The 23,266-nt window shown below is 44.0% G+C and overlaps 1 protein-coding gene and 1 non-coding gene across 2 annotated transcripts in view; both read right to left on the reverse strand.

Moving 5' to 3' along the window:
- The window catches only part of LOC122941579 (pulmonary surfactant-associated protein D-like), a 41,087-nt gene extending 38,796 nt beyond the window's left edge, over positions 1-2,291 (reverse strand). The window contains exon 1 of the mRNA XM_044298928.1: positions 2,266-2,291. Within this exon, the coding sequence (XP_044154863.1) occupies positions 2,266-2,268 (3 nt within the window). The 5' untranslated portion in view covers positions 2,269-2,291. The remainder of the gene's footprint in view (positions 1-2,265) is intronic.
- Positions 2,292-20,968: 18,677 nt separating this feature from the next.
- LOC122942916 lies at positions 20,969-21,076 on the reverse strand. The gene has a single exon (XR_006390754.1). It is a non-coding gene; the product is annotated as a U6 spliceosomal RNA (small nuclear RNA).
- Between the last annotated feature and the right edge of the window lie 2,190 nt (positions 21,077-23,266).

Here is a 23,266-nt window from a genome sequence, read left to right on the forward strand (position 1 = left end):
ATCACCCCATATAGACTCCCTGATCACCCCCCTGTCATTGATCACCCCCTGTAAGGCTCCATTCAGACATTTTTTTGGGCACAAGTTAGCGGAAATGTTTTGTTTGTTTTTGTTTTTTCTTACTAAGTCTCATATTTCACTAACTTGTGTCAAAAAATAAAATCTCACATGAACTCACCATACCCCTCACGGAATCCAAATGCGTAAATTTTTTTAGACATTTATATTCCAGACTTCTTCTCACGCTTTAGGGCCCCTAAAATGCCAGGGCAGTATAAATACCCCACATGTGACCCCATTTCGGAAAGAAGACACCCCAAGGTATTCCGTGAGGGGCATATTGAGTCCATGAAAGATTGAAATTTTTGTCCCAAGTTAGCGGAAAGGGAGACTTTGTGAGAAAATACAAAAAAAAAAAATTTCCGCTAACTTGTGCCAAAAAAATAAAAAATTCTAGGAACTCGCCATGCCCCTCACGGAATACCTTGGGGTGTCTTCTTTCCAAAATGGGGTCACATGTGGGGTATTTATACTGCCCTGGCATGTTAGGGGCCCGAAAGCGTGAGAAGAAGTCTGGGATCCAAATGTCTAAAAATGCCCTCCTAAAAGGAATTTGGGCCGCTTTGCGCATCTAGGCTGCAAAAAAGTGTCACACATGTGGTATCGCCGTACTCAGGAGAAGTTCGGGAATGTGTTTTGGGGTGTCATTTTACATATACCCATGCTGGGTGAGATAAATATCTTGGTCAAATGCCAACTTTGTATAAAAAAATTTGAAAAGTTGTCTTTTGCCAAGATATTTCTCTCACCCAGCATGGGTATATGTAAAATGACACCCCAAAACACATTTCCCAACTTCTCCTGAGTACGGCGATACCAGATGTGTGACACTTTATTGCAGCCTAGGTGGGCAAAGGGACCCACATTCCAAAGAGCACCTTTCGGATTTCGCAGGCAATTTTTTACACATTTTGATTGCAAAGTACTTCTCACATATATGGGCCCCTAAATTGCCAGGGCAGTATAACTGCGCCACAAGTGACCCCATTTTGGAAAGAAGACACCCCAAGGTATTCCGTGAGGGGCATGGCGAGTTCCTAGAATTTTTTATTTTTTGTCGCAAGTTAGTGGAATATGAGACTTTGTAAGAAAAAAAATAAATCATCATTTTCCGCTAACTTGTGACAAAAAATAAAAAGTTCTATGAACTCACTATGCCCATTAGCGAATACCTTAGGGTGTCTACTTTCCGAAATGGGGGTAATTTGTGGAGTTTTTCTACTGTCTGGGCATTGTAGAACCTCAGGAAACATGACAGGTGCTCAGAAAGTCAGAGCTGCTTCAAAAAGCGGAAATTCACATTTTTGTACCATAGTTTGTAAACGCTATAACTTTTACCCAAACCATTTTTTTTTGCCCAAATATTTTTTTTTTATCAAAGACATGTAGAACAATAAATTTAGCAAAAAATTTATATATGGATGTCGTTTTTTTTGCTAAATTTTACAGCTGAAAGTGAAAACTTTTATTTTTTTGCAAAAAAATCTTTACATTTCGATTAATAACAAAAAAAGTAAAAATGTCAGCAGCAATAAAATACCACCAAATGAAAGCTCTATTAGTGAGAAGAAAAGGAGGTAAAATTCATTTTGGTGGTAAGTTGCATGACCGAGCAATAAACTGTGAAAGTAGTGTAGTGCAGAAGTGTAAAAAGTGGCCTGGTCATTAAGGGGGTTTTAGCTAGCGGGGTTAAAGTGGTTAAAGAGGTTGTTCATCTTTAGTGACCTTTACTACAGACTTCACTGAGTGGATTTGCAGTGATAATCATACCTAACTGATCCCTTTTGGTTAGTTCCTGTTCCATTGTTGCCATGTTGGCTCTGCAGGTCCTGGGTCTCCCCGTGTCAACATCCAGTTGAACAATAACCTTTAGTATAGTTTTAAAATCTAAGTAAGCCCCACTCACTTTTTGAAAAGTGCCATAAGTGGTGAATTTTTTTTTCACAAAATGTAGTCAGAAAATTGGATTAAATACCCCCCATAATGTACAGTATTATTACTTTATTACAATGCAACATCATTGTGTTACCTATTAAATAATTTTTTTTTTTTTTTTTTTTTAGAAAAGTGAACCTAAACTAGTCTAAAGTATTTAGTCACAGGATTGCAGCTTTTCATCTAGTTTAATTTTTTTAGTAAAGATTTGTAATAAAAGATTATATACTTTATATATAAAAGCTTAGACTGACAGAGAAAATAACTTACCATATACTGGTATGCCTTGTTTGCAATATAGCAAAGACACACTGTAGCCTAGATCCCTTTTATAAGTTCAAGACAGGTATTGGGAAACAAAACATACCTTCGTAAAAATTTTGTGGGAAATTTGATTGCAAAACATCCTTAGAGTTATGGTAGCTGCAAAACCTGGACTTTCTCAGATGTTACAAGAGTGTTGCAATCATTCCTTGCATAGTTAACTAAACAACCAAAAGTTCACTAAGTCACAGAAGGCATAGTGATAGTATTAGCAATAATATTTTAAGCTGAACTGACATTTACTTTAGCATATATAATAGCACCAGGAAGCTGCAACAATAGTTTATGTTAGGAATCTACATTTGAATAGATGGAAGACAGCCAGTGATGATGACTCATTTACATCAAGCAATTTCACTACAAATTCTTATGGAGAAGCTTATCATGGCTTAGTCTGCTTTGGCCTTTTGGCATGTGTATTTGCCTGCCTGCCTCTTTATGTGACCCAAATGAAAAATGTTTGATCATGTAATTAAAACATTAGTACATCTTTGCATTTATCACATGCTAGTTTTTCATGAACATCTTTTTATTAAGCACAAAGATTATACAAAAAATGTAGCTAGACATCAACGAGGGTGTTAAAACCCTGTGAAATCAAGAGTCCACCATTAATCAATGAATCATCCTCTTTAAAGGTATGACAAATATAATATGTTAGACTGCTGTATTAGCATATGAGCTTAATTGTATCACAGAGTATACAGACCTAAGTTGGGTTTCACTGTGCACTTAAGAGTTGAATAATAATTCAAATCAAAACAGAATAAAAAACATTGCTTCTGTATAGATATCCTTCAGCAGCACAGCGCGTGTGAAACCCAATAAATGGGTCAGAAATAGAGTTGTAGGTAGAAATGCAAGAAAGATAGGATGTTCCACAGGTATAAATATAAATGTGAAAAGGTCTGCATTGGTCAACTCAATATTTTTGGTAAATTGATGAGGGAAACCATATCTTAAGAAATGTTTCATTGTAGAAGTCCATTCTGGAGGAGATGTCTTCTGCCAGGCTTGGTGAAGGATGGGTTCATACAGCCAATTTAGGGGGATTAGCCTTTTTGATGCAAGTATAAAATATGTAGCAACTCCTCTTTTATGGGGGTGAAAGAAAAGGGATATATCTAGACAAACAGGACCCAGGAGGAAGTTAGGAGGGTGTTTCGTATGGTGAAAAGACAGGGTACAGGTTTGCATACTTCTTATGGTGCTCTCTCTTCTGTTCATATATTGGTCTCAGAGAGAGAGAGAGATGATGTAAGGGTAACTAATAATTGTAAGTGTAGCTAATAAACCTTAACTTTAACTGATAAAAAATATACACACATGGCCTATCAAAAAGGGATATAAGTCAGTTTTTGCTCCAAGTACAAACTAATTCTTTGGGAAGGAGTGACTTGTAGATGGGATTCCATGTTACAGACAATGGTTGTGGAACCACTGTGCCAACACACTGGTTTGATATTGGGCTAGACCTGTTGGTTCCCTGGTATTCACCCTTTAGCCTCTATACAGGAATCTGGACTTCACTGCAGGGAAGCCACCAGGCTACCTCTTGGAATAATTCTGGTATAGGTCGGAGCTGTCACACTGGGTCAGAACTACCAGTGCACTGGAAGCACAGGCAAGATCACAGACACAACCAGGCAAGAACTAACAGTCAGAACACAAGCAAATCCAAGGCAAAACATGAACAGAACCAGACTTCAGACAAACAATCATAGAACATGCAAAATCCACAGAACAGACTTCAGGTGAAACATGATGAAACAGGCATAAGACTGTAGGAAACAGTTCACACACAACACGTCCAAGTGCAGGAACTTGGCTAGGCAAATCAGACAAAAAATAAAACGTTGAAATCCATTGGCAAACAGAACTAGGATCAAGTTCAGACATACACAGAATTTGGGAAGAATTTGGACATGCACAGGCAGTATCCATGAAACAGACATCATAGAATCCAGATGCAGACATAACGTGCAAAGATCCAACAGAATCAATGTTGCACAGCCAGGGTAGGTCACAGAATTCAAAACATATCAGACTGACACAGAACTCGAGAAATATATAGCAGACTTAAACTCATTAGTCAAACAGATGCAGACACAAGGCCAGGAAACATTAATCATTGCAATATCGCATTAAAGAGAAATACAAGCACATTAGCACAATTCACGCCCACAAGTAACCTATGCAGGGATATGCAAAGTAGTGGTAGTATGAACTGTCATTGAACACAATGGCTGTAATTCAAAACCACAAGCTGCCAACTCTAATGTACAAGGAAGGCGCAATGGCAATAAGTGAAACACCATAGTAATACCTTGTACACTGGCTGAATGGAAGGAGATTATGCTTATCTGTATATGAAGTGGAGCAGCCACCCTTGGAGAAGGGTGACCCCTAAATCTGGTACTGAAACCTATGTTGAAAACTATCAGCCAGTGGTACCGTCTCATCAGGGAGCAGTTTGGCAGCATGTCTGGTAAGAAATGTGAGGGAAGGCAGTGGCTCTGTGTGCCGAAGATGGCAGTCATCACGCCTGGCCCTATCAATCACCACATTGCTCCTAGAGGCTCATTTGCATGTATTAAAACATAATTTTTTTCAGCAGTGTGAGCACATAAGAAAGTCAAACACAGATGCCTTCAGCTGCCAAGCGCATATGCAACAGGTCAGCCAGTTACATAGGCACAAATCTGCTGACAGATGCCCTTTAATACAAGATGTCCAACCTCCTGAGAATGATCTAGGTTGTTTAAATTCCTAACAGTCACGTTAAAATTGGAAAAACCCTCCCAAAAATGTCACTATTTTTATTGTAGATTTTTAATGTGTGTCTGTAGTAAATCTTGTTGGCGCATAACTCAGGGGACACTATTGCGTTTTAAGCACCTTAGTGACATTATACATTTTTGCCTTAACCACCTCAGGACCGCCGCACACAGGGATGCGTCTTTGCGGCGGCCCTGTAATTCCTCCTGGACTCCCCGGCGCGTCATCTCGCGAGACGCGAGATTTCGGTCAGAGCCGGCCCGCGCATGCGCATCGTGGGCAGGCAAAAGTTAAATCACAATTTTGTCATCAGCCTGCCAGCCAATGATCGTGGCTGGCAGGCTGATGATTTAAAAAAATAATAATAATCAGAAGCCAGTTAGCACATTATATTTATAAATATAGCAGAGGAGCACAGATCACAGTGAATACACAAGACACATCACTTAGCCCCCAGATCAACCCCCAACACCCCAATTAACCCCTTGATAGCCCCTGTTAATCACCTAGTGAATAGGAAAAAAGTGATCAGTGTAAACTGTAACTATTTTTTTTCACTGGTATTGACTGATAGTTTTAGGATAGTTTAGGCCCCTTGGTTAGGTAGTTAGCGATCGTTTAGCGCCTAACCCACCGAACCGCAGTCACTGATTCGCTGATTAGCGTATCGCTAATCAGCATTTGTACTGTTATAGTATCTATAAGTGATCAGAACTGATCACAGTCAGATCTATAATAGTATTAGTGTCACCTTAGTTCGCCCTCCACCCAAAACGCAGTGTTTGCCTGATCAGGCCTGATCGGTCGCGCATACGTGCGTTCACCCACGCCCGCCCCGCCGCAGTGACAAAAAAAAAGATCACTGCACAATCACTTTACAAGCGCTGCGGAGATAAAAAAAAACTGTTTCGATATTTTTTATCAATCGTAGCGGCCTCCGGTACTTCGCTAGCCTCCCATTTGTAAGACAGGCTTGCTTTTTTTCTTAGGTAGTCTCAGGGAATACCCCCTAAATTTAGTTGACCAAATGGCAAACAAAGGGTATTCTTCTGAAGAGGCCTACAGTAGAGATGAGGGAACCCAAACTGTATAGTTCGGGTTCGTACCGAATTTTGGGGTGTCCGTGACACGGACCCGAACATTTTTGTAAAAGTCTGGGTTCGGGTTCGGTGTTCGTCGCTTTCTTGGCGCTTTTTGAAAGGCTGCAAAGCAGCCAATCAACAAGCGTCATACTACTTGCCCCAAGAGGCCGTCACAGCCATGCCTACTATTGGCATGGCTGTGATTGGCCAGTGCAGCATGTGACCCAGCCTCTATTTAAGCTGGAGTCACGTAGCGCCGCACGTCACTCTGCTCTGATCAGTGTAGGGAGAGGTTGCAGCTGCGATGTTAGGGCGAGATTAGGCAGTGATTAACTCCTCCAAAAGACTTCATTCAGAGATCGATCTGCAGCTGTGGATGATTGAACTGCTGCTATTCAATTGCTCGATGTTTTTAGGCTGCCCAGAGCGTTTTTCAGTCACTTTTTTCTGGGGTGATCGGCGGCCATTTTGTGCCTTGTGGTGCGCCAGTACAAGCTGCCACCAAGTACATTTAACCCTCAATAGTGTGGTTATTTTTTGGCTATATCCTACATCAGGGTGAAGCTGTAACACCAAGTGCATTTAACCATCAATAGTGTGGTTATTTTTTGGCCATATACTACATCAGGGGCAAGCTGTCACCAAGTGCATTTAACCCTTAATAGTGTGGTTGTTTTTTGGCTATATCCTACATCAGGGTAAAGCTGTCACACCAAGTGCATTTAACCATCAATAGTGTGGTTATTTTTTGGCCATATACTAAATCAGGGGCAAGCTGTCACCAAGTGCATTTAACCCTCAATAGTGTGGTTGTTTTTTGGCTATATCCTACATCAGGGTGAAGCTGTCACACCAAGTGCATTTAACCATCAATAGTGTGGTTATTTTTTGGCCATATCCCAGTCTAATTCTGTCTGTAAACCTATACCTGTCACCCAGCACCTAAATAATAGGCCTCAAATTAATATTCAGCTAAATCAATTCCCAATTTAGCAATTCTCTAAATTAGTGGTTTCTGCTGTATCAGGCGTACTTTAAATTTATCCCTAAAAGGGTATATTAGATTTAAGGTGCTGATAGGGTCATTCTCAATAACTTCACACACACGCTACTGTGCATATCCAAGTCTAATTCTGTCTGTAAACGTATACCTGTCACCCAGCGCCTAAATAATAAGCCTCAAATTTATATTCAGCTAAATCTGTGGTTATTGCAGTAGCTGGGCAAGTGTTTTAGTGTCTGTCAAAGCACAGTTTTTGTTCTGGGTTGAAATACAATTCCCAATTTAGCAATTCTCTAAATTAGTGGTTTCTGCTGTATCAGGCCTACTTTAAATTTATCCCTAAAAGGGTATATTAGATTCAAGGTGCTGATAGGGTCATTCTCAATAACTTCACACACACGCTACTGTGCATATCCAAGTCCAATTCTGTCTGTAAACGTATACCTGTCACCCAGCGCCTAAATAATAGGCCTCAAATTTATATTCAGCTAAATCTATGGTTACTGCTGTGCCTGTATTAGGGTAATACGGTACCTAAATAGATAGCCAGATAGTGTTAGGTGTCTGTAAAAAAAGGCCTGAATTTGAATTCAATACATTGGGCCAAATAATATTTTTGTTGTTGTGGTGAACCATAACAATGAGGAAAACATCTAGTAGAGGACGCGGACGTGGACATGGTCGTGGTGGTGTTAGTGGACCCTCTGGTGCTGGGAGAGGACGTGGCCGTTCTGCCACAGCCACATGTCCTAGCGTACCAACTACCTCAGGTCCCAGTAGCCGGCATAATTTACAGCGATATTTGGTGGGGCCCAATGCCGTTCTAAGGGTGGTAAGGCCTGAGCAGGTACAGGCATTAGTCAATTGGGTGGCCGACAGTGGCCATTCACATTCACATTATCTCCCACCCAGTCTTCTGCAGAAAGCGCACAGATGGCGCCTGAAAACCAAGCCCATCAGTCTGTCACATCACCCCCATGCATACCAGGGAAACTGTCTGAGCCTCAAGTTATGCAGCAGTCTCTTATGCTGTTTGAAGACTCCGCTGGCAGGGTTTCCCAAGGGCATCCACCTAGCCCTTCCCCAGCGGTGGAAGACATAGAATGCACTGACGCACAACCACTTATGTTTCCTGATGATAAGGACATGGAAATACCACCTCAGCACATCTCTGATGATGACAGAACACAGGTGCCAACTGCTGCGTCTTTCTGCAGTGTGCAGACTGAACAGGAGGTCAGGGATCAAGACTGGGTGGAAGACGATGCAGGGGACGATGAGGTCCTAGACCCCACATGGAATGAAGGTCGTGCCACTGACTTTCACAGTTCGGAGGAAGAGGCAGTGGTGAGACCGAGCCAACAGCGTAGCAAAAGAGGGAGCAGTGGGCAAAAGCAGAACACCCGCCGCCAAGAGACTCCGCCTGCTACTGACTGCCGCCATCTGGGACCGAGCACCCCAAAGGCAGCTTCAAGGAGTCCCCTGGCATGGCACTCCTTCAAACAATGTGCTGACGACAAGACCCGAGTGGATTGCACGCTGTACAATCAGAGCCTGAAGCGAGGCATTAACGTTCTGAACCTTAGCACAACCTGCATGACCAGGCACCTGCATGCAAAGCATGAACTGCAGTGGAGTAAACACCTTAAAAACAAGGAAGTCACTCAGGCTCCCCCTGCTACCTCTTCTGCTGCTGCCGCCACGGCCTCTTCTGCTGCTGCAGCCTCGGCCTCTTCTGCTGCTGCCGCCTCGGCCTCTTCCTCCGCCTCTGGAGGAACGTTGGCACCTGCCGCTCAGCAAACAGGGGATGTACCACCAACACCACCACTTCAGTCACCAAGCATCTCAACCATGTCACACGCCAGCGTTCAGCTCTCCATCTCACAAACATTTGAGAGAAAGCGTAAATTCCCACCTAGCCACCCTCGATCCCTGGCCCTGAATGCCAGCATTTCTAAAGTACTGGCCTATGAAATGCTGTCACTTAGGCTGGTGGACACAGACAGCTTCAAACAGCTCATGTCGCTTGCTGTCCCACAGTATGTTGTTCCCAGCTGGCACTACTTCTCCAAGAGAGCCGTGCCTTCCCTGCACAACCAAGTATCCGATAAAATCAAGTGTGCACTGCGCAACGCCATCTGTGGCAAGGTCCACCTAACCACAGATACGTGGACCAGTAAGCACGGCCAGGGACGCTATATCTCCCTAACTGCACACTGGGTAAATGTAGTGGCAGGCTGGGCCCCAGGCGGAGAGCTGTTTGGCGCACGTCCTTCCGCCGCCAAGGATCGCAGGGCAACATTCTTTGCCTCCTGTTGCCACCTCCTCCTACTCAGCTTCCTCCTCCTCTTTTTCCACCTGCTCATCCAGTCAGCCACACACCTTCACCACCAACTTCAGCACAGCCCGGGGTAAACGTCAGCAGGCCATTCTGAAACTCATATGTTTGGGGGACAGGCCCCACACCGCACAGGAGTTGTGGCGGGGTATAGAACAACAGACCGACGAGTGGTTGCTGCCGGTGAGCCTCAAGCCCGGCCTGGTGGTGTGCGATAATGGGCGAAATCTCGTTGCAGCTCTGGGACTAGCCGGTTTGACGCACATCCCTTGCTTGGCGCATGTGCTGAATTTGGTGGTGCAGAAGTTCATTCACAACTACCCCGACATGTCAGAGCTGCTGCATAAAGTGCGGGCCGTCTGTTCGCGCTTCCGGCGTTCACATCCTGCCGCTGCTCGCCTGTCTGCGCTACAGCGTAACTTCGGCCTTCCCGCTCACCGCCTCATATGCGACGTGCCCACCAGGTGGAACTCCACCTTGCACATGCTGGACAGACTGTGCGAGCAGCAGCAGGCCATAGTGGAGTTTCAGCTGCAGCACGCACGGGTCAGTCGCACTGCGGAACAGCACCACTTCACCACCAATGACTGGGCCTCCATGCGAGACCTGTGTGCCCTGTTGCGCTGTTTCGAGTACTCCACCAACATGGCCAGTGGCGATGACGCCGTTATCAGCGTTACAATACCACTTCTATGTCTCCTTGAGAAACACTTAGGGCGATGATGGAAGAGGAGGTGGCCCAGGAGGAGGAGGAGGAGGAGGAAGAGGGGTCATTTTTAGCACTTTCAGGCCAGTCTCTTCGAAGTGACTCAGAGGGAGGTTTTTTGCAACAGCAGAGGCCAGGTACAAATGTGGCCAGCCAGGGCCCACTACTGGAGGATGAGGAGGACGAGGATGAGGAGGAGGTGGAGGAGGATGAGGATGAAGCATGGTCACAGCGGGGTGGCACCCAACGCAGCTCGGGCCCATCACTGGTGCGTGGCTGGGGGGAAACGCAGGACGATGACGATACGCCTCCCACAGAGGACAGCTTGTCCTTACCCCTGGGCAGCCTGGCACACATGAGCGACTACATGCTGCAGTGCCTGCGCAACGACAGCAGAGTTGCCCACATTTTAACGTGTGCTTACTACTGGGTTGCCACCCTGCTGGATCCATGGTACAAAGACAATGTGCCCACCTTACTTCCTGCACTGGAGCGTGATAGGAAGATGCGCGAGTACAAGCGCACGTTGGTAGACGCGCTACTGAGAGTATTCCCAAATGTCACAGGGGAACAAGTGGAAGCCCAAGGCCAAGGCAGAGGAGGAGCAAGAGGTCGCCAAGGCAGCTGTGTCACGGCCAGCTCCTCTGAGGGCAGGGTTAGCATGGCAGAGATGTGGAAAAGTTTTGTCAACACGCCACAGCTAACTGCACCACCACCTGATACGCAACGTGTTAGCAGGAGGCAACATTTCACTAACATGGTGGAACAGTACGTGTGCACACCACTCCACGTACTGACTGATGGTTCAGCCCCATTCAACTTCTGGGTCTCTAAATTGTCCACGTGGCCAGAGCTAGCCTTTTATGCCTTGGAGGTGCTGGCCTGCCCGGCGGCCAGCGTTTTTTTCTGAACGTGTATTCAGCACGGCAGGGGGCATCATTACAGACAAACGCAGCCGCCTGTCTACAGCCAATGTGGACAAGCTGACGTTCATAAAAATGAACCAGGCATGGATCCCACAGGACCTGTCCATCCCTTGTGCAGATTAGACATTAACTACCTCCCCTTAACCATATATTATTGTACTCCAGGGCACTTCCTCATTCAATCCTATTTTTATTTTTATTTTACCATTATATTGCGAGGCAACCCAAAGTTGAATGAACCTCTCCTCTGTCTGGGTGTCGGGGCCTAAATATATGACAATGGACTGTTACAATGTTGGGTGACGTGAAGCATGATTCTCTGCTATGACATGCAGACTGATTCTCTGCTGACATGAAGCCAGATTCTCTTACGGGACCTCTCTCCTCTGCCTGGGTGCCTGGGCCTAAATATATGACAATGGATTTTTACAGTGGTGGCTGACGTGAAGCCTGATTCTCTGCTATGACATGCAGACTGATTCTCTGCTGACATGAAGCCAGATTCTCTGTTACGGGACCTCTCTCCTCTGCCTGGGTGCCTGGGCCTAAATATATGACAATGGACTGTTACAGTGGTGGCTGACGTGAAGCCTGATTCTCTGCTATGACATGCAGACTGATTCTCTGCTGACATGAAGCCAGATTCTCTGTTATGGGACCTCTCTCCTCTGCCTGGGTGCCTGGGCCTAAATATATGACAATGGACTGTTACAGTGGTGGCTGACGTGAAGCCTGATTCTCTGCTATGATATGCAGACTGATTCTCTGCTGACATGAAGCCAGATTCTCTGTTATGGGACCTCTCTCCTCTGCCTGGGTGCCTGGGCCTAAATATATGACAATGGACTGTTACAGTGGTGGCTGACGTGAAGCCTGATTCTCTGCTATGACATGCAGACTGATTCTCTGCTGACATGAAGCCAGATTCTCTGTTACAGGACCTCTCTCCTCTGCCTGGGTGCCTGGGCCTAAATATATGACAATGGACTGTTACAGTGGTGGCTGACGTGAAGCATGATTCTCTGCTATGACATGCAGACCGATTCTCTGCTGACATGAAGCCAGATTCTCTGTTAAGGGACCTCTCTCCTCTGCCTGGGTGCCTGGGACTAAATATCTGACAATGGACTGTTACAGTGGTGGGTGACGTGAAGCCAGATTCTCTGCTATGGGACCTCTCTCCAATTGATATTGGTTAATTTTTATTTATTTTATTTTTATTTTTATTCATTTCCCTATCCACATTTGTTTGCAGGGGATTTACCTACATGTTGCTGCCTTTTGCAGCCCTCTAGTTCTTTCCTGGGCTGTTTTACAGCCTTTTTAGTGCAGAAAAGTTTGGGTCCCCATTGACTTCAATGGGGTTCGGGTTCGGGACGAAGTTCGGGCCGGGTTCGGATCCCGAACTTGAACATTTCCGGGAAGTTCGGCCGAACTTCTCGAACCCGAACATCCAGGTGTTTGCTCAACTCATATTTTAGTATGGGCATTTTCGTCTGCGGCAATGTTTGTGATGTTTATTTTTTTTTATTGGTTAAGTATAGTATTTTTATTTTGGGGAAAGGGTGGTGATTTAAACTTTTAGATCTTATTTTCTTTTATATTTTAAAAAACTTTTTTTACTTTTTGTTTAACTTTTTTTTTAAGTCACCCCGGGGGACTATAACTGGCAATCATTAGATTGCCTATTGTGTTCATTGATGGGTATATAGCCATCATTAAACAGTTCATTTCGAATATACAGTGCTGCCACCTAGTGGCCTCTATTGGTATATTCCACTAATAGCTGCTGAAGCTTTCTTGAGGTAAAGGCTCCCCTATCTCAGCCAGGGAATGCTGTTAAGGGAGCAGGAGCGGCTCCTTCCTCCAGCCGGCTCAGATGCCGTTGTCACATTTGAGGGGGAAAAATATATTCGATCAACCTTATGGCTGTTTACATACAAGTGCAGTGGGTCTCTGCTGATTTAAACAGCAGAAACCCGGCGGATATGGCACCCATTGAATGCGCGGGCAGGGGGCCATGTTTAAAGGCATGACTTCCGCCATATATGTACGACAGAGGTCGCAAAGGGGTTAAGGTCTGATATTTAGGGGTCTAGCATGGAGGTCTAATAGGGGTATGATATCGGGGAGGGGGGCTGAAATGGAGTCCAATTCTGAGGTCTGATGTTGGGCTCTGACATGGAGGTCTAAAGGAGGTCTGATTTGAGGTGTGATATTAGGGTCTTACATGTAGGTCTAATGGGGATCTGACCTGAGGTCTGAAATGGGGGTCTCACATGGAAGTCTAATGGGTATCTGACCTGAGGTCTGATATGGGGGGGGTTCTGACATGGAGGTCTAATGGAGGTCTAATGGGGGTCTGATGTGAGGTCTGAAACTGGGATCGTATCTGAGGTCTGATATGGGGGCTTGCCATGGAGATCTAAAGGGGGTCTGATCTGAGGTCTGATATGGGGGGTCTCATATGGAGGTCTAATGGGGATCTGACCTGAGGTCTGATATAGGGGTCTGACATGGAGATCTAAAGGAGGTCTGATATGGGGGGGATCGAACATGAAGGTCTGATGGGTGTCTCATCTGAGGTTTGATATAGGAGTCTGAAGATCCTATATTGGGGTCTGGGGATCAGATTTGGGGGTCTAATTTAAGGTCTGATAAGGGGGTGTTTTTTGTACTGGCGCACATTATAAGGGGGTATTTGTTGTAATGTTGCACATTATAAGGAGTAATTTTAGTACTGAGTCATATCAGAAGACATTTTTCAACTGGCACACATTATAAGAAGTCGTCTAAGTACTGGGGGGCCATGGGAAACATGGTAACTAATATGGGCACAATGGGGACATTTTTATTAATTGGGGCACTATTAACACTATGCACTCTGGGAGATAATTATTTCTATTGGTGGGACTTTGGGGAGCACTGTGGTAATAGAGGGATCCAGATATTAAAATTATTGTTAGGAGTAGGCAACTCCTCCCTTTACATTCCTGTAGGGGGTCAGTGCATCTGCACCGATTGAAGACAGGAACGGCGCAGGCGCGTTATTTTGAATTCAAACAGGGCTAGCAGAGGACGATCCCGTTCCCTGGCCCTGTCAATCAACATGCGGAGGGGGCGTCTTTAGGATCAGAGGATGCGGCTGCTACCAGCAAGTAGCCGCCCTACTTGCTGGTAGACAGGTAATTTGCATATTTTAAAATTAAGTTTTTAACAAATTCTACTGGACCGAAATAATTATTTAGCTTATGTATGCAGAAATCGCACTATAGGGATTATAAGTAAACCAAAAAAAAAAAAAGGTTTAGTGGGGTGACAGAAGCCCTTTAATGGACTGAGCGATATTTCTGCTTCCCCAGGCAACCGTTGCATAACATATTAAGTTCTGTTTTTAACCCTTTTATTTTACAAACTGTTATTTTGCACTGTATGTATATGTCTGTGTTTTTTGTTATATTTTCTATAATAACCCCATTGTTTGTACACACTGTCCCTTTTTGATATTAAAACTTCACTTTAATAAGAGCCTTCTTGTGTTCTAATGATTCAATGACCTTAGAAGGTGTCTCGTCAGGCTGATATGATGAGTGGTGACAGCTAAGATTGATTAGTTTCAGATGATGGAGTGCTGACAGAGCGAGGTCCAATGTGACCCTGCAGGCTCACCTCTAAAGCCACGGATCCTGACATATTAGGGTGCATTCACATGACCGTTTAGCTTTGCGTCCTGCATGCAGTACTTTTTTTCTGTCTAAAATAAAACAGATCTCAGGCAGAAATGGTTCAAACGGTTGACAACTGATGAAGCAGGATCCATTTTTTTACAGGATCCTGCATAAAAATAAAAATAAATGATCCTATGCAATTCTATGCACAAGGGTGGGTTCACACTAGAGTTTTGGTATTCCGTTATAGGTTCTGTTTATAACGGAATTCACAGACAGAATGCAAAATAGAAGCCTTTAAGAAGCATTCTGTTTGGATCAGCCCTAATAAAAGTCTATGGACAAGCATAACGGATCTCTGCCTGGTTTCCGTTATACAGGATGACAGGACTTTGTTTCCATCCTGTATAACAGAAACCAGACGGATGCGTTAATCTTGGCCCTACACTTCTATTAGGGCAGATCAAAACAGAATGCCTCTTAAAGGCTTCCGTTTTGCATTCTGTCTGTACATTCCATTGTATTCCGTTATAAACGGAACCTATAACGGAATGTCATAACGCTAGTGCGAACCCACCCTAACTGATGCAACAGGATCCGTTTTTTACAGGATCTTAATTATTTTTCTCTTTCTCTTCTTCTGAAAGCTAAACAGTCATGTGAACCTGGCCTTACTGTGAGGGGACACCCTGGCACAGTATTAGCACAATTATTTTGGGGGGACATTATGTTTACACTACTAGTGTCAGGGACACTATTTGTTTGGCACAGTTTTTTATTTATTTATTTTTACGGCACTGTGATCCAATATATATTGAAGGATGCACTGTGTGATCTGTGTGGTACTAGTATTTTCATGGGGACTGTTTCTGCAGTATAGTATTGGAGAGCCGAAAAATATATACCTACAACCATCGAATAATTACTTATTCAGACATAAACCAACCTTTGGCAATACATTAAATACAAAACCTACATAGACAAATGCCAGACCGCTGGTATCATTAGTTGATTTGTTTGTAAAACTGGTCTCTAGAGAATTTGAGAGTATGGCAATGTTTACCCCGAAGGACAATCTGTCAAGAGTTCAACAGCTCAGTCTGAAGAACCTTGGCAGATTGCAGGATGTCGCGTTTAAACCTTCCGACAAAGGTGGTAACATTGTAGTGTGGCCTCATGACTTATACGAACGGGAAGCCTACAGACAATTAAGGGAAGGAGCTTGTTACAAGAAGCTTACGTTTAATCCTCTAAAGACATTTGAGAAGAATTTATATGGGATTTTGGGGAAAGCAGTGGATAATCAGACAATATCCAAGGCCTTACATGAGGCCTTAATTGTAAAGGAACCAGTGGTACCTACCCTGTACCTACTACCCAAAATTCATAAAAATACCATCTGGAAGGCCAATCATTTCAGGCCAGGGTAGTTTGATAGAGAAAATAGGACGGTACCTTGATTCTCAATTGAAAAACATGGTGGCCAGTCTTCCATCCCATGTTAAGGATACGACTGATTTTCTACGGAAAATTGATGGTATCCATTTGGGGGATGACACATTTATGGTGACCTGCGACGTGGAGTCGTTATACACGAGTATAAGACACATGGATGGCATCCAAGCGGTGGATTTTTTCCTCATACAAGAAAATCTGGAGGACAATCATAGAGGGTTCCTTTTGGAGCTTCTCTCTTTTGTCCTGACGCACAACTTTTTCTCCTTCGGTAGGTCCTTCTACCTACAACTCCAGGGGACTGCGATGGGGGCGCCCTGTGCGCCGTCATACGCAAACCTGTTCCTGGGGCTGTGGGAGAGGGACCTTTTCCTATCAGATCAGTACTTGTGGATGGACCGCACCATTTTCTGGGCGCGGTACATCGACGACGTATTCATGATCTGGCAGGGAAGCACCGAGGAGTTAGAGGAATTTTTTGTGGGGTTAAATAATAATACCAAAAATATCAGACTAGCGTATAAATATAGCAAGGAATCCATTGAATTCTTGGATGTGCAGCTAGAGAAAGGTATTGATGGATGTATAGTGACGAACGTTTTCAGGAAACCTACAGCAGTAAACTCATATTTACATGCTTCTTCGTCGCATCCCCCACAGATGATTAATTCAATTCCGATTAGACAATACTTACGGGCTTGGAGGATTTGCTCGACGGATGACATCTTTGAGCAACAAGCAAAAGTGTTGAAGGAGAGATTCACAAGTCGTGGATATAGCCAACGTGTAATCAAAAGGGCTTATAGGAGAGCAAAGACAAGTTCTAGGCAGGACTTGCTATTCTCTGGAGTCCAAAGAAGTAATGATAACAAGACACGATATATTACAGGATACCATGGAAGATGGATGGAGATGAAAGATGCTTTGAGAAGATCATGGCCTATTCTGTTGACTGATCCCATTCTGACAAAACTTATAGCACCATATCCTATGGTAACCGCCAGGAGATCTAAAAATCTAAAAGATCACCTTGTACGCAGCCTGTTTGTAAAACAGAATCGACCTTTGTTTCCAGGAATAGGAAAGCCCAAATGGGGTTTTGTCCCTTGTGGGAAATGTATAGCGTGCCCAAACATGGAGAGGGCAACCTCTTTTGATGACACAACCAATACGAAGACTTTCAAAATAACACAGTGCCTCACATGCACTAGTACAGCAGTCGTGTATTATGCTAAGTGTTCCTGTCCAAAAATTTATATAAGTTTAACCACAAGAGAATTGAAGGTGAGGGTGCGAGAACACGTCAGAGACATAATGGCAGCAACAGATGAAGAAGATCTGTGCAATTTAAAACCAGTTGCAAGACATTTTAAGACATATCACGACTGCAATCCTGTGCATTTGAAGGTACGGGCGATTGATTGTGTCATGAAAAATATCAGGGGAGGTAACATAACTAAAAGATTGGGACAACTTGAATGTAAGTGGATTTGGAAATTGCATACGCTGCATCCGGGTGGTTTGAATGAATCGACTGGTTTCTCCTCCTTCTTGTAGGTATGATGGATCACATGGGTCTCCACACCCAAAAGGGGCATTTTGTGTAATTTTTATTTTATTTTAATCACTTTTGCACCCCTGATCTTCTAGGGTCATCACTGGTCTGACTTTGGTTCCCCACCTTGCATTCCTCAGTCCGCATTGCGTATGCGCACTGGGGAATGTGATGTGGTGATAATTAAGTAGACAATAGGAATGGAGCAACTGATAGTCCCAGTATGGTATATACATGGTATATGTGTTGGTATCTCTTACGGATACCCTTTTGATCAACACAAATATAGTCAGAGGTTATTGATTATGAATTTGGAATCTGTAGGGTTTTCTTTCCCTTCTTTTTCCTTCTGGTTTTTGTTCTTTCTATTCCTCCCTCTTTTCCTTCTCCCCCCCCTCCCCCCCTCCCCCCCCCCCTTCGCCCCCCTTCCCTCCCCCCCCCTTCGCCCCCCTTCCCCCCCCCCCCTTCGCCCCCTTCCCTCCCCCCCCTTCGCCCCCCTTCCCTCCCCCCCCTTCGCCCCCCTTCCCTCCCCCCCCTTCGCCCCCCTTCCCTCCCCCTTCTTCTCCTCCCTCCCCCTTCTTCTTCTCCTCTTTCTTTCTCCTTTTTCCTTTCTTTCTTTAGTCAGGTTGGCTCTGGGATTCCCCCATTAATGAATTCTGCATGGGTAATATATATATTTTTATACACTTTAATGTATTTTCTAATAGATTATGTTTTTTATACACTTTCATTTTTTGCATGGTTTATGCATGCGTCTTCTAATTGATTATGAATTGATTATAAAGCACAATGCACTTTAATAATATCATAGGATCACTTTATATTATGGTATATGTACATGAGTTCTATATTTATATACCCACACTATGGAATAGATTATAGGATCGAGATGCTGCTATATAATTGAAAATTGGGATAAATAGCGGTCACGCACTAATGTATAGGTGATATTATTTTAAGGGAGGATACGGGACCTTATTATCTATATACCTGTAATAATATATTTTTTATATATATATTTTTTGTATCTACAATTCTGTGAATTATATTTTAATATAACGTGTATATCTTAAGATTCATATCAAGGTGAACATAATGCATATACATAATGTATAGATTCCTCTGTCTAATGTATTTTCGTGCCTTTTGATTAAGTGAGCATGCCAATATAAGGGTCGATAGATGGCCAAATATTTAGGAAGGGAGGATGACGCCACGGGATCACGACCTAGTGTGCGCGGTCAAGTGACGTCATCCGGATCACGTGACCAGAGAGGATCATGTGTTCCTAGGCGGTCACGCGCTCCCTCAGATGCCGGCAGTGAGGATGAATATAAGACAAGTTCCGGCCCGGTATAATGACGATCGAACCAACGATTAATTGGTATGGAATGATTGGCTGATATCTATATTTAAACCAGGTCCTCCAGTGATGACGCTACCCCCAACGAAGGTACGCCTAAACGCGCGTTGGGGTTGGCGCCATCCTGGAGGAGACGCAGTATGGGAAAATGTCCTATTGTCCTTTTTGATGAATCTCCATACATGCATTTTTGTGAATAATCATGTTGAAGGGATAGGGACTTTGTCCACTGTATGCCTCCTCCAGTGATGTTGCTTTTTTATCTCCTGTACTGTTTCTCTTTTAATCATGTATGTTATTAATTATAATGTTTTTGTAATAAATAATTAATGATACCAGCGGTCTGGCATTTGTCTATGTAGGTTTAGTATTGGAGAGCACAGTGTGTACAGTATTAGGGGTGGCAGGATGGGGTGTTGAGAAGATGTGAGGATGGAAAAGTATGAAACTAAGATGTCTGTTCGTCAAACTCTGCAGGGATGAGAGATGGCTGAAAGATATCATCATGGTGGTCTGGTCTGAAAGGAGAAGATGAGGAAAGAGAATATCTACATCTGAGGAGATGTCACTTGATGTAAGAGGTATATGCACTGTACTAACCTGTATGTTTGTAGCGCTGTATGCAATGTTTTCCAAGTATGTTTTTAAGGCCTCTTGCACACGAACGATACGGATTAGGTCCGGATGCGTTCAGGGTGTGTTCAGGAAAACTCACACCATTTTGCAAGCAAGTTTAGTCAGTTTTGTCCGCGATTGCGTTCAGTGGTTAATTTTTTTTGCGCAGGTGAAATGCTCATTGATGCATTTTTCAAGCACGTGATAAAAAACTGAAGGTTTACAAACATCTCTTAGCAACCATCAGTGAAAAACGCATCGCATCCGCACTTGCTTGCGGATGTGATGCGCTTTTCAAGCAGCCATATTCACTTCTATGGGGCCAGGGCTGAGTGAAAAGCCCAGAATATAGAACATGCTGCGATTTTCACGCAGTGCACAAGTGACGCGTGAAAAACAACATGTACACAGACCCATTGAAATAAATGGGTCCGGATTCATTGCGGGTGCAATGCATTCGCATCACGCATTGCATTCGCGCTGAAAATTCACTCGTGTGAAGGGGCCTAACAGTAAGGCTGGAGGGAAGGGGTTAGGTTGAGAATTTGGCATTGGCGGGGCTTGCCGTTTCCAGTTTTACCTCAGGCAGCAGAAAAGCTAGGAGCACCCCTGCCCCTTGCCACAAAGCATTGAGGGAAGGGGGTCCCAAGCTGAACTCTTGCACCAGGGCCCATGAGCCTTTAGCTATGCCCAGGGCCGGTGCAAGGATTTTTGCCAACACAAGCGAAGCAACATTTTGGCGCCCCCCCCCCCCCCCACGCTTCTCCTCTCTGTGGTCCTGGTATCTTCTCTCTGCTTCAGACAATGGACCATATTTTTCGCCCTCTAAGACACACCTAGGTTTTAGAGGAGGATAATAAGAAAAAAATATTTTCCATTACACCTCAGGTCAGACCAGCAATCAGACCCCCAATGTTAAATCAGACCTCAGATCAGAACCCTATGTCAGACATCATCCCCCAGCCATCAGCCCCCAATGTCAGCCATCAGACCCCCATGTCACATTTCTCCCCCTCCATGTCACATTTTTCCGCCCTCCCCCAGGGTGCGCCCTAAGGCAGCTGCTTGGTCTGCCTTATGGTAGCACCGGCCCTGGCTATGCCCCTGACTCCACGGCTTCACAGCAAACGGATTAACTCTAATTGCCAGATTGCACCTGTACAGCACTTGACCTGGTTTCTATGTTAGCGTGTCATCCTTGCGCAGGGGCCATGCTAATCTTCACTGTATCTTTCCAATTTTAGTATATGTGCTGCCGAAGCGAACACCTGGTTTCCATGTTAGTACTGGTCCAGCACGACAATATTCAGTTGTGCACTGCATAGTATAATTTTTTTTTATATGCTTTCACTGCCATCTGTTGGTCAAGAGAGATGTTTCAGATAAATATAGCAGATAATAAAACTACAAAGTTGCATAAAGAGATCATCTTAAAGGGGTTTTAAGCTGCTTAAAGGGGCTGTGGCACTAGTCCTAGAGCTGTGTTCTCTTCAATGTTTAGCTGTACGTTGTCTATATTGTAAAGGTGATGCAGGTAGACATTATAGACGGCATGCAAGTAAACATTGAAGAGGATGCTTCTCTCGCTCTAGCGCCGCAGCCCCTAAAAGCAGCTGATCGGCTAGGATGGTGGGAGTTCGATCTCCACCAATATCTAATTGATTACCTATTTTGAGGATAGGTTATATGAAACTGGAATACTTTTTTAAAGGGATTCTGTCACCAGATTTAACCCTATAAGGCTAGTGATGTGCTAATGTCAGCTAAACCTAACTAGCCTATTTTTACTTTTATCTATGCCCCCGTTATGCCAGAAATCAAACTTTTGTAATATGCTAATTAGCCTCTAGGAGCAGGGTTGCGTTGTTCCTGCCCCTAGAGGCTCCGTTCTCCTACCTTTGTCGCTTTCCTTCAAGCGCTCGCATCTGTCTTCCAGCCCTATGCTCTGGTGAAATCTCGTGCCATTCGGCACAGGCGAGGTGAGGGAAAGACGCTCGCAGGGTGCCAGCTTCCTCACCGCGCCTGCGCCACCTGCACGAGATTTCACCAGAACACAGGGCTGGCAGACAGATGCGAGCAGTCCCTGGCCCTGTTAATCAGGACTTGGAGGGAGGCGACAAAGGTAGGAGAACGGAGACTCTAGAAGCAGGAACAATGCCCCCCCCCCACTCCTAGCGGCTAATTAGCATATTATAAAAGTTTGATTTCTGGCGTACTGGGGGAACAGATAAACGTAGGAATAGGTTAGTTAGATTTAGCTGACATTAGCACATCGCTAGTGTCAGCTAGCTTAATAGGGTTAAATCTGGTGACAGAATCCGTTTAAGGCCCTTTCAGGCCCGATCATTAAGAGGTTTGCTACACCCCTCACCCCGTTTTTACATCAAAATTCAAGAAAATACTGTAGCTTTATAAAATCTCTTATTGTATGTTCACTTGGAGCAGATTTGTTGCTGAAATGTACATGTGAACACACTTATACAGCTAATCTTCGTACAAATTGACCTGGTTCACCTTTTGGACCTGGAAGACCATCTCTCCCATCTTTAGCAATAAAATCTTGTACTCCTTGGATAACTAAACATACAGCTGTTTTATCTGAAACTTCACATGTTGACAGGAGGAATGATGTCACTATCACAATGGTAACATTGATACCAAAACACATACTTATATCAACATTTATTAAAGTAAAGTATGGTTATAAAAAAAAATCATACGTACATGCATATAGTAAAATGTACAGATGTAGCAGAATGGAGTTTGTGATTTAGAACAGCCCTTTTAAAAACACTGTATTATTGTCTGAGGCTTTTGCTGTGTGTAAACCTATTATACAGATACAGTAAATGGGAAGTAAGGTTGAAAAAGCTAATCTATCTTATTCAACCAATGTGTCTCCATGGTGACAGACAACACTCAAACCCTGTGTATTCAGATCTTGCAGTCATACTCCATTTATGCTCTTCTTCATCCTAACACCTATTTGTTAGAACCAGATTAGAGATGAGCGAATCGAAGCTGACGAAGTGCAATTCGATCCAAATTTAAGGAAAAATGTGATTTACAATGAATGAAATTTTCCTTGCGAATCATGGTAACGTATCGCAACTGAGGACATAGGGCAAAGAACTCTGGGAAGGTGGGATCACCCAAATTGATATGCCTGCATGCAGCCAATCAGCAGCCAGCCAACCCTGTGATGTCACAGCCCTATAAAAACGTCAGCCATTTTAGATTCTGCCATTTTCCAGCGTTCAGAGTGCAGGGACAGATGTGTGAAGGCGCTAGGGATAGCAATTGGAAAAACCTCTATGTTTAAAAAAAAAAAAAGGGATTTATAAGTGCACGGAAAGGATAGGGAGTAGGGTTGAACTTTAAGATTTTTGGACCCCATTTCGGTGAAAGTTCGAGGTCGGTGTTCAGCTATTTTATGGCGCTTTTTGAAAGCCTGCAGA

This window comes from Bufo gargarizans, chromosome 6, assembly GCF_014858855.1.
Source record: "Bufo gargarizans isolate SCDJY-AF-19 chromosome 6, ASM1485885v1, whole genome shotgun sequence".
NCBI lineage: Eukaryota > Metazoa > Chordata > Amphibia > Anura > Bufonidae > Bufo > Bufo gargarizans.